Below are 23,306 nucleotides of genomic sequence, written 5' to 3' on the forward strand. Positions count from 1 at the left end.
ATCAAAGCATATTTATATCTTTGAAAGGCCAAAATCAGTGGCATGACCTCCCAGAGCTCCTTCAAGTCTGACTGAGTTTGAGTTATAATGCAAAGAATGGCAGTCCTTTGATGGTTAAAACGGGTAGAAATATCCTCCAAAAGACTTGCACAAAAGCTGATTCTACACATTGAATGGAATAACTCGTTGCACAATTTCTATGTAAAAACAAACTTTAAAAGCCAACCATGTATCCCAACCCTGATTTATGTTGGTTTGTCATCTAAAACCCTAACAGTATACACTTATGGCCGATGTTGGAAAATGTGAAAAGTTCAGAGGACATGGATACTTTCGCAAGGCGCTTTAGCTGCACCAGTGCATTTCTAAACTCTGTGCAGGCGACGGAGAAAGCAAACAAAAGAAGCGACTTGATTCATACGTGCGTTCGACTATCACATTTTGCGATCACGCGCATACAAAGCAGTCGGTCTGACACTGAGATATTACATGTCCCCATGTGTGACAATGTGAGTTATTACATGTCTGAAGGTGTGATCGGCAGCCTGGATAAGGCCTTTATTAACCTGGTCGATGAGCTTTCATTCCACCGATTTTAATCCCGATCATTTCCCAGCACCACACAAGTCACATCAGTCACTAGTGACTGATTTGATTCACGGAGAAGCCAGTCGCAGGGATTCTTGTTGGCTACCTGTACGTTGCTGTGCTTGGAACAGTGATGTGTAATGTCTGGTTGCCTATTGATCCGGAGGTAACGGGCTCTCTTGGCTGTTCTCTGAATCCATTGGTCAATTGTGTAGGTGCCCACCAGTCAGCAGAAGGAAGGGGTCTATGACGTCCCAAAGCGACACCCAGTGAGTGACCGAGTGTTGTCGCCCGTGTTCCTGGTCATCTACCTCAGCCTGCCTCCCCAATCCCAGACAAACCTCTCAGCTGATTCACCATCACTCAAGTGGAATGAAAACACCTCCTAGATTGCAGCTTTAACCTTTGATTCCCCTTCAGATTAACAGCCGTCCCTCACACTGATCAGGATTATCTGATCGCTTGCCCTGAGAGGTTTGCTGGGATTCAGTGCCCTGTGCGGTGTGCTGTGCCGGTGTTGCTGCTTGTGCCGTGACCAGTGGTGGCTCGTGTCCCGCTCCTCGTTGCTCCCTGGTGCCTGCTTTCTATGGTTTTCCGGGAATGTGTGTGTGGCATGTGAGTCTGCTTGGCCAAGCATGCCTGGCGATGGTTAGACACTCCTGTGAAAACCTGCATGACCGTGTGTCAGATTGCATTGAACTCATGCTGTGTTTGTGTTATCTTTTGACTCCTATTGTGCATGGCATTACTTTGAAAATGTATTTTGTATTTGGAGTGGTGGAGCAGATCTTTATCTTGTTCATGCATACAAGTGAATGTGTGGTTTACAGATGTGCTGAAATTTAATGGCACCGCTTTTAAATATGTGTAAAAACTGTAAAATACATCAATTTTTTGAGGAATTTCCAAGAAACTAACCTGTTATATCAAATGCACGTAACGCGTAGGCTCGTTTATTTTAGCCACTGGTAACAACCAGATCAAACCCTGGTGTTAAATCAGCCATGAGTAAGCAGATTGAGAGCTGGAAAAACATTTCCAATGCTCACTTTTAGAGATCTGCAGCAAAAAGTAGCATCTTAGGGAGACCATGTGTTCATTACAACCATTAACCACAACAACCTGCCAAACAGTGGCTTGATCAGCATCCCAGAAATCAGTCTTTTCTGTTCTGCCATCAGCAGCGTAAGGATGGCGTTTGATGGATTCCTCTTGAGCCATGTGATTCAGTCACATTTGACTTAAAGCTTCATCTCCCTTCGTTTTTGTTTGCTTTCACTTCAGTGGTATTGGAAAACATTACGCCATATGAAAATAACACTGGTTTCATCTTCCAATGCATTTGGCACTGTAGCATACACCATTTAATCACCGACTGTCCCAGTTTGCCAAGAGGTTTTTGGACATGTTGAGAAACTCAACCACATTAGAACTGCAAGTCTCACATGAGATATATATTTATTAATGAAACAGTACTATGTAATTTTTTTTTTATTACAATGTTATTCTCTTACCAAAACATACTTGAAGTATTGCCTTGATCCTTTCATGCATGTTTAATCTCCCGTGGCGCAGCTCCTCCAAGGTTCCACTTCACCGAGCAATTTCCCCACTCAGCCCCTTCAGACTATCCAGGAGCAATTAGCAATCAAATGGTGTTATTGTGCATCTGCTGAGCTCATTACAAAAGCTACTTCTCAGTTGGTAAAAGATTAAGAGGAGAGGAGAATGTCATGATGACTTTCTGAAGGCTGAGTGTCAGAAAGAGCAGGAGTTTTTAAAGAGACAGAGGTCCAATTTCAAGGCGTTAAATTACATGGTCAAATTTCTTTTAAGCCTTTTAAATCTGAGGGATTTGTGGTGTTTTTAGGTCTGTTACTCTTTCCATGGAAACTTGGTTAGAGTGCAGTTCAGTTTTAGCAGGAAATTTTTCATAAATGTAAAACAAAATTCATACAGAAAGAGTACATCTGACACAAAATCAACCATCCTTGGATCTCACAATCTGGAACATTGGAAGACTAAGAATTGTCCTATTGGTGAAAGGAAGAGAAATCCAATAACTGCATCACTATTTCACTGATTGGACTTGTAGTTGCTTATAGCAAATTTGGGGTTTAATTAAAGGTCTGTAGATCTGTTCCATTAACTGATTCCAACATCTGGCAAATTGATTGGCATATCTGAATTTGTTGAAAATGTTGTTTCTGAAAACCATTTTCTTCCCAAATGTATTCAGATCAATAGTTGAATATTTCTATTTATTAGAGCTGGATTATGCTACTGCGTCGAGGGAAAAAAAAAACCCAACCCATCACTTGTTCATGTCTGTATATCTGTAAATGCTTGCTTCTGTGCCGATAATGAAAGATGACCTTCACTTGTGTCAGGCCGCCTTATATCTCATCTGCTCTCTATCCGACTATAAAGATGATCGTTTTATTGCCGCCCGATTCAATCTTCTGTAATCCAAACACTCGCAATAATCAGGCTGCTGTCCTGGGGATCTGTGGGAGTGGATGTCTGGTTATATGTGACACCTCCTCCCGTCGAGCTTATTGTATTCCACATTCACATGCGCCCTCATTACAATGCAGATCCCACCATGTTTGTCTGCATCCCTCAGCAGTAGGTCTTTTTTTTTTCTCTACCCTCGCCCCTTAAACTGCTATCCTTGTACTCTGCTGGCAGTCACATTCCCAATACCATAATTTTAGGTAGCATCAGTCTCACAGTTTTCTGGATGCTTATTATCTCCACATTTGGTAAGAAGCTTACAGGCACCGTCGTACTTTTTTTGTTCTCCCCTCACCGGCTTACAGCGCATGCTGCTTTTTGGATTGCCTTTGTGCCGGTAGGTGTCTGGATGGGGCCGAATCCAACACGTTTCTGTTGTCGTGGAACCAATTGGACTTTGCGGCACTCTGAAGAGACTTTAATTTGATTTGAAGATAAATCCAGCTTCAGAGGGTGGCACGCTCCCGCTGTAATGCTCTTCCATCTTCTGAGCGTGAGATGCAGCATTCTCTAATGCCACTACACGAGGAGCATATTGTGTTTTCCAACAGGAACCCATTCCCGATGCTCTGGAAGTCAGAAACATCATTCAGAGAGCATGATGGGTACACGCTGACAAAGCTTTGGCACGGCATGTAAACTGTTGGGAAGTGGAAATATCTCTTGAATAAAGTCAGCAGGATGTATTTTTCCAGTCTGACCTGAAGCAGCCACCGGCTTGTAGTCCTTAACTTCTCACGTAACTTGTTTGGTTTTTTGTTTGTTTATTTGTTTGTTTGTATTCAAGGTGAAGTATGAGGCAACTTTTAGATAGTTACAACACGCAGAGCTGTCGGGAAGACGCTGGAATCAAACCCGTAACTTTCTGATTGCAGGAAGACGTCTCTACCCGCTGGTCCACAGGCAGTTAATTGACAGTTTTTTGTATGTGCTTCTAGTCAAATCTAATTACATATTTAAATTTGAGTCAGTAAAGTAACACAATTGCCATAATCAAGAGCTTTTAAGATTCCAAACACTTTAATCTAGCTGTTGGTTATTGATTAAATATTGCAAAGGGATTGATGTGATTTTCCTATTGTCAATTAAAAAGTATATATTAATGTAAATGTGAGATGCAAACTAAAAACGCACATTTTGAAAACTATTAAGCAGGGTGGCTCCCAAATGTAAATTCTGCTCAGAGCCCAAATGAACATAAGGCCGGCCCTGCCGCGGTTTTCACTGCTGATGTAAGTGTTCTCAGGTGGGCGGATGCTGGATGGTGTCTTTAAGTGACGTGTGCGCATGTCTGCACACCACACCTCAGACAAAATGATCCCATCAGTACAGAAGTGACCTCCTGTCTGCGGTGGTCCCTTCTGGTGTTTACTCTGTCACCTTCTTAAACGATGGCAAATCAATAAAACACACACACACACACACACACCTGTACCCAAAAAGCCATCCCAATCTACAGAGAGAGCTCTTGATCTGGTCAGACCTGTAATAGTGCGTTGAATCAACACAAGCCTCAGAGTTCGCATGTTGAGGTCAGCATTTCACATTTCCAGCGGACAGACGCAACAGCTCCACTCAAACACTGGATTACTGATAACTTGGTGTGATAGGATCACGACTGTAAATTACACTCTGGGGTGTTTTAGCTTTGGAGTTTAAACAAAGGTTATGCCACACACACACCTACACACACGTGAAGAACTGTGGAGTCAGTCATTCTGTTTGCCTGTGTTTCTGCAGCTCCGGATCATCCGTTTTATGTGATGGACCAACTCAGATCAGTACAAATTGTGAAGCGAAAAAGAAAATGAAGCACGGTTTTCAACTACTTGTTTTGCAAATGACATCTGAAAAGTGTGGCATGCATTTTTATGCAGCTCCTTTGGTGCAATATTTAGTAGAACTAACTCTAGTTGTTAAAAACAAACAAAATAACAGCATGTCTTTTGAGTTTCATCATATTGCATATTAATGTTTCTTTTTTTTTTTTAATCATTTGACATGACTCTCTTTAAATTCTCAAATGGATTTAGGTCTGGACTTTGACTGGACCATTCCACTCCATCAGTCATGTCATTAGCCCCAATCAGCTAATGGTGCTAAATAAAACACACTTTGAGGATGCCAGGATATCAGACTACATAATCTGAACACATGAGGAAATAATTTGCTTTCTGAAGTTAGAAAGCCATTGAAAACCATATCAAAGTACTTACTCTGGGTTGCTGAATATGAAGGCATCCCACATATTCAAGATCTCTGTTTGTAGGAAACGCTGAAGATGTTTGATGATTTTCCTTCGTATTATTATTATTATTATTATTATTATTATTTTGCTGGATGGATACTTTTGGATACTTATGGATACTTTTAAGGCACTGTAACTGTCCATGAATCCTCTGAGGTTTAGGAGATGCACCCAGTTTCAGATGGTGAATGAAAATCGTAGATTTTATTTTTTCTGACGTGTGCATTGTTTGCACAAGGTCGGCAGTGCTTGCGCCGCTTGCCAGAGCAATCAGTCACTCGGCAGGGAATCAACGAGGTGGTGTTAATTAAAGGGGATGCATTAATTGTATGCCGAACACATGTGCACAGGTAATTACTGTTTCCCTGGAGATGGCTAATTGATAGGTCTGCGGCTGCGATGATGAGGACTGTACGGGCTGGGCGAAGGGATGGCGAGAGCGTCTAACGGGCACAAAGGGATAATTGGCAGGAAAGTAAGCGAGAGAATGAGGACAGAAGGACAAACTGAGGGAAAGCCGGCAGCAGACTGCAACTTTCAGCAAAGATGGCAGATACTGTATGATTCAATAGATGATACACACCAACACACACCCACGCCACAAATTTAGACAAATGTGTTTCATCAGCTAGATTGAAATGAGCGATTATGAGTTCAGATTTTTTGAGGAAAAAAAGCTCAGTAGAAAAATGAGCTGTGCTTTTAGACCTGATTACGACTGGGCAATGTGTTATTGTTTTTCAGCATCAGCTAATGATGGCCATATCTCATGCTTTCATCCAATGAAAACAGCACGCTCAATAATATTGTCATGCAACAAATACGGTACTGGCTTGGCTTAGACCAGTCCGCACCTCGTGTTTGGGCCAGAGCTGGAACGGAGGAGGTCTTTGTCACACTGTCGTTTCTGCAGACAGAGGAGAATAATGTTGGTGGAAAGACTTTGCAATAGACATGCAATTATTCCGACACTCTGAGCCCTTCACATTTTTGTGAAACACAAACTGTATAGTACTTTACTGGGATTTTGCGTGATGGACCAACAAAGAGTAGTGAAAAGCTGTAGTGTAGAAAGAGTTTTCAAAAATATTTCACTAATAAAATCTCAAGCTGGTGTGCCAAAGCAGTTCCCTGCGTCTAGAGATGGAACATTTTCGATATAAATTTTAAAGTTTTACTGCAGATTCAGTTGAATTTAGATCTAGACTTTGATCAGTCGATTGACATTTGCACTGCTCCCAATAATCCTCTCTTGTGCTATATTCACATTTCCTTGTATTTTAATTTATATAGTATAAAGCTTGTGTATCGAGAGATTACTTTTATCCTGTTATTGGTACATGTAGGTAATATTTTGCTGTAATTAGAAGGTCATTTTACATTTTGTACTTTTTCTAACCTTTTTTTTAAGTGACGTTCTTGCAGACAGCGAAGTAAGTTTTTTTTATAATATAAGGAAATGTTTGTACTGTGCACATGACAATTAAAAGTTGAACTTGAGCACTTGAATAAGCTTTGATTTAAACCATTCATGAGTAGCTCTACGTGTATTTTAAGGATGTTGTAGTTTCCATCCATCTTCCCGTCTTACTTACACCCCTCTGAAGAAAAGAATTCCCACGGCATGATGATTATCCAGAAATCAATATTGTCAATAATGCCTGGTAGTTACGTTTTTAACCTGAAGAGAGCACTGTCTCCCATTTTCTTCTTCCTAAACTTTCAAACAAGACTTCTTAGTGAAGATTTTCTGACGCCACTATTCCACCAAAATTCGTAAAAAGCTCCTCTTTTTAGCCATCCTGGCAACAGATTCTCCCACCTGAGCTGCAGATCTCTGCTCCTTGCTTGGGGAAATAATGTATCATTTTTCCGTCCACAGAATAATTGTGAGCTACTTTGTGTTTTTATCACATAAAAATCCTGGTGAAATATATTTAGGTGTCAAAATGTGGACAAGTCCAGGCCCGGTGTTTGTGTCATGATTAGCAGACGAGCTAACACGGTGAATTCAAGAGATCAAACTTCACTACTTTCTGTTTGTGTATGTGTGTTTGTGTGTATAGAAAATTACTAACATGCTTGTTGTGTGTGAGAACATTTTCATCCAACCTGTCATCTAACACTGGGGTTTGGATTACAGAACGGACATAAAAACAAATCCCACCATCATCATCATCATCATCATGATCATCAACATAAGCGTGAGAAACCTGTCGAACATCAACAGCAGCCGAAGCAGCAGGAAGTTGCAGATCTGATAGACTTAAACCTGGACATGGTGACTCAGGTAAGGCGCTGTACATACATACCAGGACGTCTTCCTCTGTTTTCCAGCAGGAAGCCGTAAAGGTTAGCTCTCAGCCCTCATTAGCCACTTCGCTAGTCACTTCCTCAGATGAGCTTTTGTCGCCTCATCCTGATCGGTTCTGCACCTCTTGTTCTTCTTTGGTCTGAAGTGACCCCGACCGCAGACCTCTGTCGTTACTGAATAAAACATGCGCCTTTCCTGTGGCTATAGCAGCCAAGTTTGGCCAGGAGGAGATTAGGATGCTGAGCTCCCACGTTCACACCTGTGTGTTTGTCGAAAACTGAAAAATAGCCCCCCAGCCCCACCTTCCTCTGGCTCTGCCGGGAAGTCTTCCAGGAGAGAAAATATCTCGCAGACAAAGTTCAAACTCGAGCAAAACACGGGATCACTTCTCTGGGAGTGAATTCAGTCAGTTATTTTTTAAAACTGTTTGCAGAGAAAAGAATTAAATCACAGAAATGTTTTTCTGTGATTCAGTTTCCTTAATGTTTTTTTTTTTTTTTAATTGAAGAACTGGCTGCTGATCTTTCAACAACAAAAAAAACAGAATAATTAGATCTTTCAGTGTTAAAAAACAAACAACAGACATCCATTTGATTTGCATACCTAAAACAAATGTTGTCACAACTCTAATCATGCTGATGAGCATCCAGTTAAGAGACTTGCACATCTTAATCAGTTGCTGCTGATAGACGGGTTACACGGCCACAACAAGACAGCTGTCAGCGCCAACAATGAAAAGCATTCGAAGCGTCTTTCCAGAAGGTAAAACCGACACGGGTTGGAACAAAAGACGCCTGTTGTTCCCTGTCTGCTGGGTCCAAAATCTGGAGCCAATGCAAATACATTGGGAAGGCTGTAAAACACACAAAGCAAGGCTTCAAGGCCACATAGTCAAAAAAATCAAGTGGAGAAAATGACGCAGCTTTTAGCTTTCATTTTAAATTCAAGTGTTGCTCTCTCTAGCTTTGTTGCCTAAATGAATGGCAAACATGTCTCAACATGCCATCAGAAATATGATTGCCTTTTAAATCATTTTTGCATTAATATCATGAATTAATTAACTTCAATCTCTTATTCCCAGAACTCATTTGCAGTTAGTTAAGCCTGTTTTGGTAAAGAGAGCTTTGAAATTGGTTTCAAATTAAGTTTCTGTACAACACTTTTTGATCTATCATCAGAATTTCATATAATAGTGTAAATTCACAATCGTAGTAAAAAGCTTTATTGGTCCTTGACGTTTGTGGAATATGCATCAGCCAGAATCCTGGTTGAATTAAGAATGCAGATTCAGGCGATTTTGCTATTAAGTTCCTTGCTAGTGTTAAAATGACTCATTTGAAGCCTTATTTACTCCATAACAACATCTACACTAATGAGAGCTGTCATTATTATATTGCTTCATACTGCATCCACTCATCATTAAAGATTGGCTGTTTGAATTTGTTATTGGCAGGAAGTTTAAAAATGTCTCCCTGAGCTAAATGTGTTTTTTCTTCCCCTGAACATTTCTTTAAAAAAAAAAAACTGCTAATTTTAGAGCTTATGTGTAAAAATTAATCCCATTGAAATTTTGTCATTTCTTCTTGTCGCCTCTGTATCTTAACTACTTAATCTCTCTACAAGAGCAGCTTCTGCTGCAATGAGACATACATAGCATGGCCTCGGATCTTCTCCCAGGCTTTGTGAAAGTAAACTCTTCATGACTCAACGTCGTGATCACAGATCCATTTTCTGATAGATGCACAAAAGAACTTTCCGGTCCGCATGACCCATGAGTGAACGGGGGGGGGGAGATATTCTAAGAACATTCATTATCTCTGTAAGAAATTATCCGCATCCATGATTTATGCAAATCTCTGACCATGTATTCAAGGCTTAAATTCTTTTTATCGACTAAAAATAGTTTCCTTCGGTTGCCACTGGCCAAAAGATATTAGTAATGCGCAACAAAAAAAAAAAAAGAAACAAAAAAGGAAAGAGTTATTAAAGTGAACCATGGGAAGGAAATGACACAGAACAAGTTCAGATCAAAAAGATCTGTAGTTATCCCCTCCGAGTCCCAACCAACACACGTCCTCCACAAGAGGAAAACAATAACGACTCAGGCTCAGCAGAAGACTCTGGTACAGTAAAGATGTGAGGCGGCGTATTCCTCAGCTAGCAGAGGGCGCTGCTATCAGAAGCAGGTGACAAGTGTAATAAGTCATGGTGGGTATTGTCATCCTGATCATTACATCTCATTCTCCCATCTCTGCTCACCTCTCTTGTTCCCCCTCCTCTGTGTTGCTGCAGCGGCGTTCAGGTAGGCGGCGTTTTACCCGCATGCGGCTGCTCCCGCGTTGCATGCGGTGTACGATGCATGTTGGACCGGAATGCCAACCACTTCATGGGCACAGCAGCCATCGCTCCCTGACCGACTGTCTTTGTTTTCTTCTCTTTTTTCCCCCCCCATCTCCCCTCTCCTCTCTATTTCTCAGAACATCAGCCAGTTAGAGATTTTCGGGGACATGTCCACGCCGCCTGACATAACCTCCCCGTCCGTGAGTAGCAGCCACGCCGACATAAAAACCTTTTAATCAAACTGCATTTTTGTTGTTTTTTTGGGGGGGGTTTGTATTGTTGCTTGCTCACCTGACATCTGACTCCCACAGACCCCGGCGTCCCCCGCCAACACCCTCGACCCCTCGCAGGGCCTGCAGCCGCCTACGGAACTGTTCGCTCCCTTCAATCCTGCGTCCGTGCCCTCAGGTGAGGCCTCTCTTATTCGCCGCCTCTGCCACTACAGGCACCGGGCAAACAAACGCCTTGGGAGATAAGGAGAAGCTGTGAAGTCAGAGGATTAGGATGCAGAGGACGGAGGGACGAGAGGGAGAAGGGAGGGGAGGTGCTGCTGGAATAAACAGAGAAGGAACAGAATTGAAATGCAGATGACTGGATACTGGAGGAAAGGTGGAGTCGGCTGTGTGCTGAATATGAAACGCGCTATTAGCTTGGCGCCTCGGATGCTACTGCTGACTTACCTGAAGCTGAGGCGGCAGTGGCAGTCGAAGGACAAGCAGTGGCAAAAGATGAGAAGACTGAAGTTCATGTTGGTCACCGTGGAACTACGAGCTCCAGCTTCTAGTACTGCGATGTGTGTGTAAGAAAACGAGCCAATGTTGCACACAAAGCAATAAAGCCTCTTTACTTTCACATTCTTAAATAAAGTCGAAGCATAATTTTGCTTCCACTTCCACAATTACTCTCCACTCCGTCATTTGTGCCCATTACATTAAAAAATAAAATAAAACACTTTTTATGTGAGAAACAATGGAAAAGTGAAAGGGGACACAAATTCTTTGGAAAGCCGTTTCACTGCCTACCTTTTCAGGATGTCTTTATTTGCTCTCCTCCTTGCCTTTGGTCGTCGCTCTGTGTGTCAGAGCGGCTGAGGGTAAATGTCAACCTCCTCTCCTGTAGTTAACTACCAGAGAGCAGAAGCTGCGAACTAGTGACTGTGTAATAAGAAGTACCTTTTGCTGATGAGTTTGAGTGATTTTAATGAGACTGCGTTGTGCTCTGGCTTTACATAATGATCCTGCCTCATTCTGGAGGTAATTATTATAGTTCACCATGACCATTAAGCGGCTCCGCATTAGCTGCAGGCAGAAGTAGGGCAGCGCTTTCTGGTGATGCATGTCTTATTATCTTTGTGGGTTTGTGCGCAGAGGAGAAGCACCAAATGTGGGTTTTCTAATCATAAGAGTGTCCTCTCTTAGACTTTATGAGAAGAATGAGGGAAAAACGGAATGACTCTTTCTAATGTTGCCCAATCTGTGCTTCCAGGTTATGTGACGATGGGAGCAGTACCTCCTGGCCATTGGTCCCAGCAGGCGTTTGCTGCCCAGACGCCGCTCGCCTTCGGGGTCCAGTCTCCTCTGGGCCCCGTAGCCCAGGTGATACCGGGCGGACAGCCTCTGATCTGGGGCCAGGCCAACATCTTCCCCGCAACCCAGCAGCAGTGGGCCGCCATGGCGGCCGGAGCCTTCTCCCCGACAGCCTACCTCCCGGCCCAACCCGTGGGCACTCTGCCCGCTGCGATGTTCCAGACGCTCGCCCCGGTCACCACCGTGACTCCGGCCAGCGAGAGCCAGTCGGGCGCCGGGGCCAGCGCCTCCGCTCCGTCCCCGTCGGCTTCGTCGAGTCCGCAGCACGGAGAGGGGCCGAAGAAGATGGGCAAGGAGATGTTCAAGGTGGGGGAGCAGCAGCTTCTGTTCAGGGCTTCAGTTGAACCAAATGCAAATTTGAAGGTGTAATGATTATACAACATATAGTTTTCATAGTCATTTATTTAGCTTTTTTTTTAAAAACTCAGGCACTTTATGGGAATCCAAAATAACAAGCAGAACGCTTGAGTGCATCAAACAAAAGAATAAAAGAAAAAATCTGTTGTAATCACAGAAGTGGGCATCAAAAGATACAATAAACATGAAACATGACATCAATGACGCTGTTCTGAGAAGACGTTTTGAGAAATGAACATATTTAATCACAGATAAGGTGCAAAATTATTTTTTTTTATTTTGTCTAGGCTACACGGGATCAAAATTGTACATGCTCATTCTAATACTGGATGAACGTCCCATTGGCAAGTTGGGCTGTTCTATTTTTACCTGTTCAGCTTTGATAGGACGTGTGATGGACTTGAGGTCGAGGCTGTTCAGGTGCTCAATGCCATCTTATGTTTTGGATTGTAAACTTGTTGAAACAGCTTGTCTGACATAAGTTTCAATCCTCTAACTCAAACTGCCGTCAGATGAAGACGAACTGGTCCTGCGTGTGCATCCGTTTCTCCTTTAGCTTCATCAAGTTATTCTACCCTCAAACAGAAAGGTAGAATTAAAGCCCCAAAATGAATTGAACATCAACGCCCATGATGAGTCGATCAGAAATGTATTTAGTTCGACTGTCGGCTTCTTTTCCACCATGTTTGTTTGATCTTCCTGTTTGCGTTGCGCTGGGTCACAGGAGTCAGAGCTCCTGGAGAAGCATTGAAACCGTTTTTAAGAATTTACCACATCTGGTTCTTTTCTCCTTTTTTTCCCCTCATTTCCTGATTGTTTTTTTTTTAATGGGTTGAAATACAAAGTGGAATGAAAAGTGGAAAATAACAGACTTTGACTTAACACGTCATATCAACCAAAGTTCAAGCACGTTCACCACACAAAGCATTTGATTGGCTTTAATGGAAGAGTCTTTGACCCGTGCTGAACCCAGTCTAGTTTGTAGACTCAAACCCGAGCCACATCTGAACAGTTTGTTCATTATATGAAGAAAAGAAACCTCTAAAGTTACTCCAATGTGCGCTTCTCTGACCAGAGTTTACCTGTGCTCTCAGGATTTCCAGCTGGCGAAGCCTCCAGCCATGCCGTCCAAGAAGGGCGAACAGCCCAGTCTAGCGGGAACCTCAGAGGCGTTCAGCTCTTACTTCAGCCGCGTGGGCACCGCCCAGGACACGGACGACTGTGACGACTTCGACATTTCCCAAATGAACCTGACGCCGGTCACTTCCACGACGCCGTCCACCAACTCCCGTGAGCGCGCCGCCGACCTTCCAACACCTCATGCGTCCCAATACCCGTCACCGTGAAAACAAAAACCCCGTCTGTTCTCCTCCGCAGCTCCTACACCGGCCCCCAGGAAGAGCTCCCCATCCAAGTCCTCGGCTTCTCACGTCAGCGACCCGCCCACGGACGCCACAGACCCGCCCACGGATGACTCGTTTGGGGAGGCGGAGGGCAGCCCCAGTCGTAGCGGGGAGGAGGACGCTGTAAGTGTGTGTAGGCCTTTAAGGCGTCCCTTTTTTGTGTGATGCCTCTGTAACCTACACGGTGCGTTAATGTGCGCTGATAAATAGCCTTTGCTGCAGTGTTGGCGGGCCAGGTAATCACTCTGGCTGATTAGCGGACCGATGTTGCCAGTGTCGCTTGACGAACGCGCATTCGTCCCGGCACACGCAAAAATGCACAACAGACGTGGTTCACTGCATGAATAGCAGGAATGTGGTAGTGAGTGTGTGTGCGTATGTGTGTGTGTGTGTTGCATGTGCATGGCCAACACAGCGTTAAATTAGCTGCTGGAATTGTCAGAGATATCATTAAGCTGTTATTAATATCAGCCAGGTAGCGTCCATACATCACCTCTTCTAAACAGACAGGTTCATCTCTGCTGGGACGGCTGGAGGAGGCAGAGTGCCCCGCTTCCTCTTCCTGGGGCAATTAATAGTTTTTTTTTTTTCCCCAACCCTTCACCTACAATAAAAAGTGGGAGAAAAGCTAAAGAAGAAGAAGAGAAGTAGAATGTCTGACCTTCTAAGAAACAAAGCTTTACTCTTTGATTTTTCCTCTCTTTTCTGTTTATTTCATGCTTTGCATCTTTTCTCTCTCTCTCTCTCACTCTCTCTCTCATGCTCTCCACTCCCCTCTCGGCGTGAAACATTACTTTTATGCCTCCAGTCCAGCTATTATTGAAAAAGAGGACTTTCACGCTGTTGAAAATGTCAGTAGGCCTAAATAACACACATGTGCCTTTTCACAACCCTGACCCCTTAAAAAAAAAAAATTGTCAGAAGGGGGAGAAAAAAAAATGCAGAGCTGGTGGCGGCATCGAGCGAGTGCAGTGAAAAGGTTACGGCGGGAGAGAAGAGGACAGGAAGGATGGCGTGAACGCAGAGAAACGGCGTCCCGCTCTCTGCGGGGAGAGGTGTAAAAAGCAGAAGTGTTTTAGCGCCGGATCGATGGAGCTAACTCCACGGAGGCTTTTATAATTGACCACAGTAAACGAGTGCCTGCGCGAGTGTTGTGTTTGCGTGCGCTTGAAATGATGTTTCTGAGAAAAGGGACAAACTGGATGTGTTTTTGGGGTTTTTTTGTCCCTCTCCTTCAGGTTGCTAAAACCTTTGTCTTTGCTTGCTGTCTGCTCTGTTCTTAATCTTTACTTATCCTTCACTCTCCCAGATTTATTCTTCTCGATCTGCTCTTTTCTTCTCTCTTTTTTTTCCCCTCTGTCAATTTCACCTCCTTTTCCCTCCTTCCTGCCCCTTCCTCCCGTCTTTAGGCGTGTGGTTCTGGGTCACCCTGCCCCAGTGAGACAGCAGAGCCCAGCCCAGAACAGGCCAGTCCAGAGGCTGGGAGCTAGATGACAGCAGGGCAGGGTAGGTATGACTGCCCCCTCTTCAGCCTTGGCTTTCACTCCTCCCCCTTCATTTCTCTGCACGTATCTGTTCTTCTTTTTGCCTGTCATCTTTTCACTCCTGTGTTGTATTTCTTGGTTGTTTTATTTATTTATTTATTTTACTTTTACCTCAGTTGTTGTGTGACTGTTCTTTTATTACACATCCTAATTCAGTGTGGGTTTTTCTCGGTGCAGCGTCTTTCATACCCATTGAACTATTTTACATTTTGGCATAGCTGCAAATCATAATTGTTTTTTTGTTTTTTTTCTTGTTGACCAACCTAGAATAGTGGATGATTCTGAAGGAAAAGGATACAGGGACATTTTTTATCTGCATTTGTGTTCATCTCCTTTACTCCAATACACCTCAATAAAGTTCACAGACTCTTTCACAGAAGTTTTCTAAAACATTTGAAAGTAATTTAAGTCTGAAAAGTGGAAATACCAAAACACAAAATCCTAAAGGACATGAAACTGATGCTTGCAAAGCAGCCAATCCAGGAGAAGCATTTGTTTTCCTTGGTGCCGATTAGTTATTACTCCAAAGGTGGAGATAAGGGAGACTGTGGATATTAACTTTTGCGGTGCAACATTAAAAATAGCAAAGAAGCTGCTGACAGACCATATGGAGCCCATAATCTGTTGTCCAAAACCAGATTTCTAATCTCAAATTAGCAGCCTTATTTTTCCTTGTCTACTTTGTAAAAGATTTCTGCAGAGGAAGAAGTCATCAGAGCGCCTGTACAGTGGAAAGATTTCTCATTTATTTACAAGAATTACAGCAAATCTTGGAAAATTGAACCCATCACATGGAAGAGTCACTTTCTGTAGACCTTCTAACGTGAAAGCCTGGTCATCTGTGGAACCAAAGACAATGACAATCTGCAGCGCCACCATTTGGCTGGAGGAGAAAATGCCGCAAGAACACAAAACCTTAGCAAATGTTTTTGTTTAGTTTCTAGTGCCACATGTCTTTGCACATTTGAACTAACTTACAAGTAGCTTTTCAGCAAGATATAGGAGCTTGTTTTCAGTTGCTAATTCCTTAATATTTATTTTTAAAAAGTACTATATATTTATGACGAGACATTTTTCCCATGTTGTTAACTCGTACTTTTTGAAAGAAATGATTTACTTAAACTAAGCTCGAACATTTTGCTGAAAACTAAGTTAGTTTTTTCAAGTGTGCTAAGATATTTGCACTGAAAGCTAGACCAACATCTTACCATAGAACTTGATGAGATTTTGTGGCTTTGCAGTGAATTGCTGAGCTTTGTCACTACAATACAACAGCATCATCCAACACTGCATGTGGATAATTTACACTCTGAATACTGATGAATATTAAAGTATATTTGGTGGTTGAACTATTACAAGAGGCATTTTAGGAAGAGGTTTCAAACATTCGCAAATTGTAGCCATTCGCGGCATCTGTGCTCCCCAACCAGTCAGTGTAAATAATTATCATTTTCATTCCATGACAAAATATCGTTGCACTTTGTGTTGGTCTGTTGCATAAAATACATTTGTGCACACTGGTTGCACTGAGATCAAATGTGATGAAGCTCAAGGTTAATAGATGCTCTGTAAGACCAGAGGCGCTGCATATGTGACATTTGATGCAAACTGTAAAGACCTTCTGTGCATCACCGCTGTTGCAGTTGTGCTCCCATTATGTCCTGCATTCACACCCGGATCGGTAAATAGCGCACATCTCCGAGGGACAGACAGCGTGACAGCTAATCACAAACTGTGCACTCGGATGAGCATCTCATCTGCTGGGATTTCAGCACAATATGTTAATCTTGGATTCTTTGCTCAGGGAAACCGTGATCTATGCTGACATGCTATGAATTATATATGTAATCTAACAGGTCATGCGCTCGCCGCCGCTAGAAATGACGAAACTCGTATAGACAAGCTAAAATAATCCTTCCATTGGCTGGAAATTTCAGCCAGGAACATGTGGAGGTGCAGTATGCTTATTTAATAAGTCACAGAAAGAGAGAGAGACCCACACACACTCCAAAGAGGAGAGCCATTTTGATCCCCTGCCTCCCCGCCCGGCGTCCTCACCCACACGGTTCTCAACAGCGGCTCCTTAATGATAGCTGCTGGCACTCACACTGGGAAAAAAAATCGAATGGTTTTGTTTTCATCAGCTAATACTTGGGTGCCAAGATTAATGACTAGCCCCATATAATTGGCATTAATTAAAGCAGAAGAAGCCCTGAAGTGCCTTCTGATTCCAGAAGAGGAGGAGGTGGAGGGCTGGCTGAGCAGCAAGTCTCCCCCTTCCCAGTTCATTTTTTTTTTCTTTTGGACCCTGGTTCTGCAGGGCAGCAGGTGGATGTGGGGTCCTGAGCACTGAGTCTGGCTGAAACTTGAAGCCTCCTCCTTCTGCGGGAGCCGAACCTGCTCTGGTCCAGCAGCGCCGCTCCCATCTGGCGTTTACTTGCTCAATCACATCGACTTCAGACATTTTCCCAAACACACACCTGTCCAATAAGCTCGGCCCGTTCCCCGGACGAAAACACCTGTGATCGATGCTTTCGCCACCTGCTCTCGGATCGGAGCCAAAAGCCGGGCCCCACCCAGGCTGGTGGGAGAGTTAAACGTTTTTTTGTTTTGTTTTTTTTTTTCTTTCTCGGGTCATCTCATCATGTCCAGCGATTGCTCTCTGGTGTCTACCGTGAAATGACCGGTTTCCACGGTTCGCTAATAAAATCGCACACACACACAAAGGTAGATCAGACTCTTCGGCCTCCAGGTCGGCCACGTCAGCACATCACTCATACCGCCGCCGAGCCTCCATCATCCCTCCCCTCCTCCCATCCCCGCTCCGTCTTGGCCCGGGATGAAGTGGCCTCGCCTGGCAGCGCCGGGCGGACGCGAGGCGACGCTGCAGGGCGGTGGCGGTGCTGCGTTGGCTGATCGTGAAGTGTGTGCTCGCTGTCACTGCTCGTCTCAGCCCCTCTGTCACTTCTCTCAGGGCTGCAGGCAGCTACTTTCTGCTGACTGCTTGGCCTTGGCCACTGCCACATTTACAGCCCACAGTCGAGGTTGATGGCCCAGCCTCAGACCCTGCTGCTGTGAGAATCATGAAACGGTGTTTTAGGGCTTTCTTGCAGTTTTCTTAACTTTCATCCTGATACTTTTGATGTGCAATTTTCTATTATCAATCTGTAATCATTTGTGATACCTTCTAAGTATCAGTGGCACATTAAAATGCAGAAACGGTGGTTCTAGAAAGTATCGGTTCTGCATCCTGTGGCTCTGGAGCCACAAGTAGCTCTCTGGACCTCACGCAGTGGCTCTTCATAACTGGCTAAAAATGACAGAGAAGCAACTAGTGTTATCAGTTATAGAAATGTGGGTCTAAGCAGAGTTTTCATAGAGTTCTTGTCTTGCATGTTCACAGAATGAGACTAAAAGTGCCCGTGTTTCTGGTCATTTGGTTGAAATGATCAAAAAAAATAAAATAAAATCTTTCCATAAACATTGACCAGCATAGAAAACTTGTCAAACTCGGGGTCTGCAGGCCAAATCCGGTCCACCACAATTATTTCTGTGGCCCTCGAGGCCTCAGAAGACCAAAGAAATGTAACTTTAAGATCACAATTAAGTCAACTCAGTTTTTATTTGCCAAATTCCATCAATGTGAAAAGATAAGAAATAGTATTTCAAGAAGCAGTCATTGAATGCAGAAACAGCTAAAATACTTTTAACAGTTTAATTAGTAGATTTATTAGTACAGTCTCTGGCACAACCAGCCCTTTGAGGACATTCGTGATCTGAATGTGACCCAAAATACAAATGGGTTCGACAAACCTGCTACAGAATAACATCCATCTGTCTATTATCTGCAAATTGTCTGTTTTATAACCTACATGTAGGACATGAAATAGTGGTGGTTTAAAAATAACTAATATTCTGCAATACATGTGTATTAGAAATGATATATTTTTTCATCAAAAAGATCAAGTAACTTTTGTGGCTCTGAAAGTGTTTTATTCAGCTGGACTGAGAGCAAATATGGACGGTAAAGGTTGCACGACCCTGGGTTTGGTTTCCGAGTTTGTATCAGTTCCTTCTACCTCACAGTTTGTTTTGAGAGTTTTATCTGAAATAGTACACTAATGTCGAGTTTCTAACATGACCAATGTTAGAAACCATTAATACTGAATGGTAGCTACCATTCAGTATGAGCAGCTCCTGCCTCCTCAGAGGTTCGACTTCAACCTCTAAATCCTTTGCTGCTCTTTGAGAGGGAGAGATTCGATATAGCAGGCCGGCTCCAGATCAAGCTGCCGGTGTGCCAGACTGAATTATGGCGGTCTGTAATTACGTGCGCGGTAATAACCGCCCAGAGGTGAGCGTTGTGCAGCGGGCCTCGGTGCTCCGGCTGTGGGGTCTTCCACCCTGCACCATCATCTTCTCGGAGGGCAACTCAAACGTGACGACGAGTAACCGGGTCTTTCAGAGCCTCTGGTTTATATGTCCTGGATGTGAGCCCAAGGTGGAAGCAAACGCACAGAAACAATAACGAATGTTTTTTTTTTTTTTTTAATAAAAAAAAGTGGATGAAGGAAGAACTGACTGAAGTCTGGGTTTTAGGGAAATGCGCTACTGACACCTGGTGGCGGAGTCAGAAACGACCGACGCAGCCCTGGATTGCACCTGTCACGGCTTGTGGGTTTATGATGTTTACGGCTATGCAAAGAAAAACGCATCTGACTTTCTGTTTTCTCTCCATCTCATCAGCAGAAGGGGAAGGATCCTCTCTACGCCCAGATCAACAAGGGGAAGAAATAAAGAGATACCCAGGAAGACAGACCTGACCAGCACTGAGTGAACAGGAGGAGAACCCTTTACCTCTGAGCGTGCGTGCGTGTATGTGTGTGTTTGCGTGTACGTGCATGTCTGGCACATCCCCGCCTGGCCAAGCCCTTCATCTTCTTTTCCTGCTAACAACCTCCCAGGAGGAGCTTCAACACTCCCACACGCCTCTTCCTCCTCTCTGCAGTCGTTCCTCCTCCTCAGAGGAGCGAGCCCTCTCAGTCATTCTCCACAGGCAGGAGGGACATCCATCACCCAGACAGGTCCAGCTCTCCCTCCGCCACGCTGTCTTCTCCGCTCCTCTCGCCTCTCCCCTTCGGCGACTCACACCCAGCCTTATGGACACGAGCCACTCCTCTCCCTCCTTTCCCTCCTTCTGTCACTTTCACACCCTTTCCGCTGCCTATCGCGTCTGACCAGAGACTCTGCTGCCTGGAAGAGACTGAGTCGAGCAGTGCCTCCCTGTTTGCAACACGCACACACACGCACACACACTTCGCATTCGTCGTGTGTAACGGACAGAACCTGCATCCGTCTAGCGAGGCGATCCCTCGGGGAGGTGCCTAGACTCTTAGGGATGGCCCGTTACCGGGGGAGGGAGGGGATAACTGCTTCTGATTGGTTGGTTGATTGATTTTTGGGTACTTTCTTCCCCTTACTTGTGAGTGTCTGCTGGATCACTATGCAGAATCAGACTCTCTGGGAGCTACTCACACACCAACTCCACGCATCCTTTGCACACAGCAGTGAGCCTACATGCAAGACACACACACACCTACACACACACACACACACACACACACACACACACACACAGAGCCATGCCACACCTTGTGTAACATGCGTACAGGCAGTAATTTGCCAAACGTCTCTGCGGCGCACAGCCAGACTGGCGAACTGGACCGCTGGTGGAGGAATGGACCCCGGGAGGGAAGAGTTGCGAGTTGAAACAGATTCTGTGATTGAACTCTTCATTCTCTATAGCTTTTGTACAATAATGGTTTAAAAAGGAAAAAAGACAGATCAACCTGGGAAAATTAAATTTTTATTTTATAAAGTCAATCAAGCCGCTGGAGTCAGCTCTACCGGGTAATATAGAGTCAACATGGCTTTAAGGCATCTGAGCGTTGATTTGCCAAAACTCATTTTTTGTAAATAATGAGAACGACGACCATTCTGTCCGCTGGACGTCTGTGCCATAAAATGGGAAGGCTTCGGTTATGCAAAAGTCGTGATGTTAATCCAAGCAATACCAACACACAGTGCCTTGCAGAGGTATTCATACACCTGACTTTTGTTTTTTTTTTCTTTTTAACACTTTGTCTCCTTACAACCACAAACTTTATCGTATTTTGTTGCGATTCTAGGAGGCAGACCAACACGAAGTGATGCACATTTGTGAAGTGGAAAGAAAAGATGACATTATTTTAAAGTTTCGCCACCAATTCAGATCTGAAAGGTTGTGCGTCTGTGTCTTTTCTCTCATCTACTGGACTCCCCTAGTATAGAATCTGGCACTACCGATTGCTTTCCACAGTTCACGCATATGAAAACAAATTCACGTAAAAGGTGGTTTCTACTGAATGTGCACTCAGCTTTTACTCTCATAACCCAAATGAAGACCGTTTGGCTTTAGAAGTCACCTGATTAGGGAATAGAGTCCTGGCAGACTCTGGCAGTGCCTCACAGTATTCAGTCCCCTTTACTCATTTGCCTGAATAAAAGCTAGTCCCTTTAATTGAACGTATTTGTGTTCAGCTTCCAATGCAGTTCATCCTTGGGATGTCACGTAATTAGTAAAATGGTTTAGGATAGTTAATCCACGCTGAGCTCATTAGGTTTTTACTCGTAAGTACAAAAGCTGAAAACCACATTTGCCTTTTCTTCCACATTCATGCATTATTCCGTGTTGACATTTTGCAAAATATATCCCCCCTTTTCCCCTTCTACTCTGCCCCCCCTCGATATATTTTCAGGTTTGAGGTTGCAATGTGACAAAATGTCAAAACATCCTGTGTTGTGAATATTTTTGCAAAGCACTGCATGTTTTTTGTTGTTGTTTTCTTTTTCTTTCTCTCCCAGTTCGCTTTATGTTTGCAGCTTCAGCTCCGCGCTGCGTCGTTTTTTTTTTTGTTGTTGTTTTTTTTCCATGCAGCTTTTTAAACGAGAGTCACTCGATGATTCCCAGCTCTTAAGTCGCGCGCCACCGACCCGCTTTGTCCTCTGAGGTCCCGTCACTGCAGATTACGTTTATGAACAAAGCATATTGGCTTCTACAGTTTGTGTTTGCGCTCAACACCCTCCCCGACGAGGCACAGCCCTGCGCTTTTTCCAACCTCAAAATATTCGTTACTGTGTTGCAGGCAGCACCGACTGACTGCAGCCATGTCTGCGAGCCTCCATCGTTCATTGCCCCCTTTTCAGGTGCCGAATTCCCACTGTATCGCCCCCTCCGTCCTCCCGCTACAGCTTCGTTAACTGTGATGCCAATATATCCCTATTTTATGGCCAGTGTCCCCACGCCACTCGAAAGCTCTTTTGGACTTGGGATAACAAAATCCCAAACTCTGACACTACTAGACAAACTCTGACACTACTAGAAGGTGAGGAAAGACGCTGAATAATAAAGACAAAGGGAACCGTTGCTGTTTGAGTACATAACATTTCTAGACCTATTTTAACTTTACCTCAGCTAACACTTTCTTAATGTAAATTGAAGCATTATTTTTATCTTTATTGAATATGACATTCTACAGTGGGTTTTTAGATGAATTTTTTTGTTCTTTTTTTTTTTTTTGGGGTTCTATCTTGATTTCCGTATTCCACCATGTAATTATTACCTGTTACAAATAAACACTCCCCAAATGATTCATCTTTTTATTGCCTCTGACTTTCGGTGTGTTTGAGTAAGAGAGTGTGAGCCTAATGGGGTGTAGCTGCCAGGGGTGACCCCGCTCCCCTCAGCGTGTCTTTAGTTACTATTAAGCGAGTGCCACAGCATTCAAGTTGTAATTTAACACTGTTTTAATGACCTGTCACAATCTGCTGCACAGGCGACCCCTGATCCAAGCTGTCATGAGTTTTATTGCCACGCGAGTCCAAAGCAAGGACCTGAGCAAACTTCCCCTTTCCTTCTGGCTCAGGATGCATTGCAAACTTCCCTGCAGAATTATTATTATTATTATTATTCTGGCTGGTTCAGTTCACTCCAACAACTTAACAGAGAAAACGTCTCGGTGTTGATTCTGCCAGGGACTTTGATTTTCTTTACTCTTAAACCAGTCCTAGTTTGCTTTTTAGTATTGCTATGCTTGCGCCTCAAGCATCCCGCAAACATCCACCTCCACGCATCCCAGTTGGTGTGAGGTCACTTTCCTGGAATGTTGTTTGGTTTTTGGCCAGGCATGTCCATCTGTTCTTCTGTCCAGACATTTCGGTTTTTAAATTCATCTCTCCAAAGAACATCATTCCACCAATCCTGGTCTTTGTCTGCGCTCTGTGTCAAATGTAACTCTGAATTTTTCTTAGAAAAGATAAAGATAGAAAATATAGGCTTCCCGTAAGAGTTAAATGAAAGGATGCAAATAT

At 43.8% G+C, this 23,306-nt stretch overlaps 1 protein-coding gene across 10 annotated transcripts in view; it reads left to right on the forward strand.

Annotated features, from left to right (window-relative positions):
* dab1a (DAB adaptor protein 1a) overlaps positions 1-22,793 on the forward strand; it is a 102,279-nt gene extending 79,486 nt beyond the window's left edge. For 2 of the 10 annotated variants that reach the window (XM_055051507.1, XM_055051513.1), the window contains exons 9-17: positions 804-857; positions 7,497-7,643; positions 10,145-10,207; positions 10,319-10,415; positions 11,493-11,899; positions 13,045-13,240; positions 13,328-13,476; positions 14,763-14,859; positions 19,647-22,793. In XM_055051507.1, the coding sequence (XP_054907482.1) occupies positions 804-857; positions 7,497-7,643; positions 10,145-10,207; positions 10,319-10,415; positions 11,493-11,899; positions 13,045-13,240; positions 13,328-13,476; positions 14,763-14,843 (1,194 nt within the window). In that variant the 3' untranslated portion in view covers positions 14,844-14,859; positions 19,647-22,793. Of the gene's footprint in view, positions 1-803; positions 858-7,496; positions 7,644-10,144; positions 10,208-10,318; positions 10,416-11,492; positions 11,900-13,044; positions 13,241-13,327; positions 13,477-14,762; positions 14,860-19,643 lie in introns of all 10 variants that reach the window. The other 8 variants (XM_055051536.1, XM_055051521.1, XM_055051528.1 and 5 more) reach the window with 8 other exon arrangements.
* The last annotated feature ends 513 nt before the right edge of the window (positions 22,794-23,306 follow it).

This window comes from Poeciliopsis prolifica, unplaced genomic scaffold, assembly GCF_027474105.1.
Source record: "Poeciliopsis prolifica strain line A6 unplaced genomic scaffold, Auburn_PproV2 SCAFFOLD002, whole genome shotgun sequence".
NCBI classification, from domain to species: domain Eukaryota; kingdom Metazoa; phylum Chordata; class Actinopteri; order Cyprinodontiformes; family Poeciliidae; genus Poeciliopsis; species Poeciliopsis prolifica.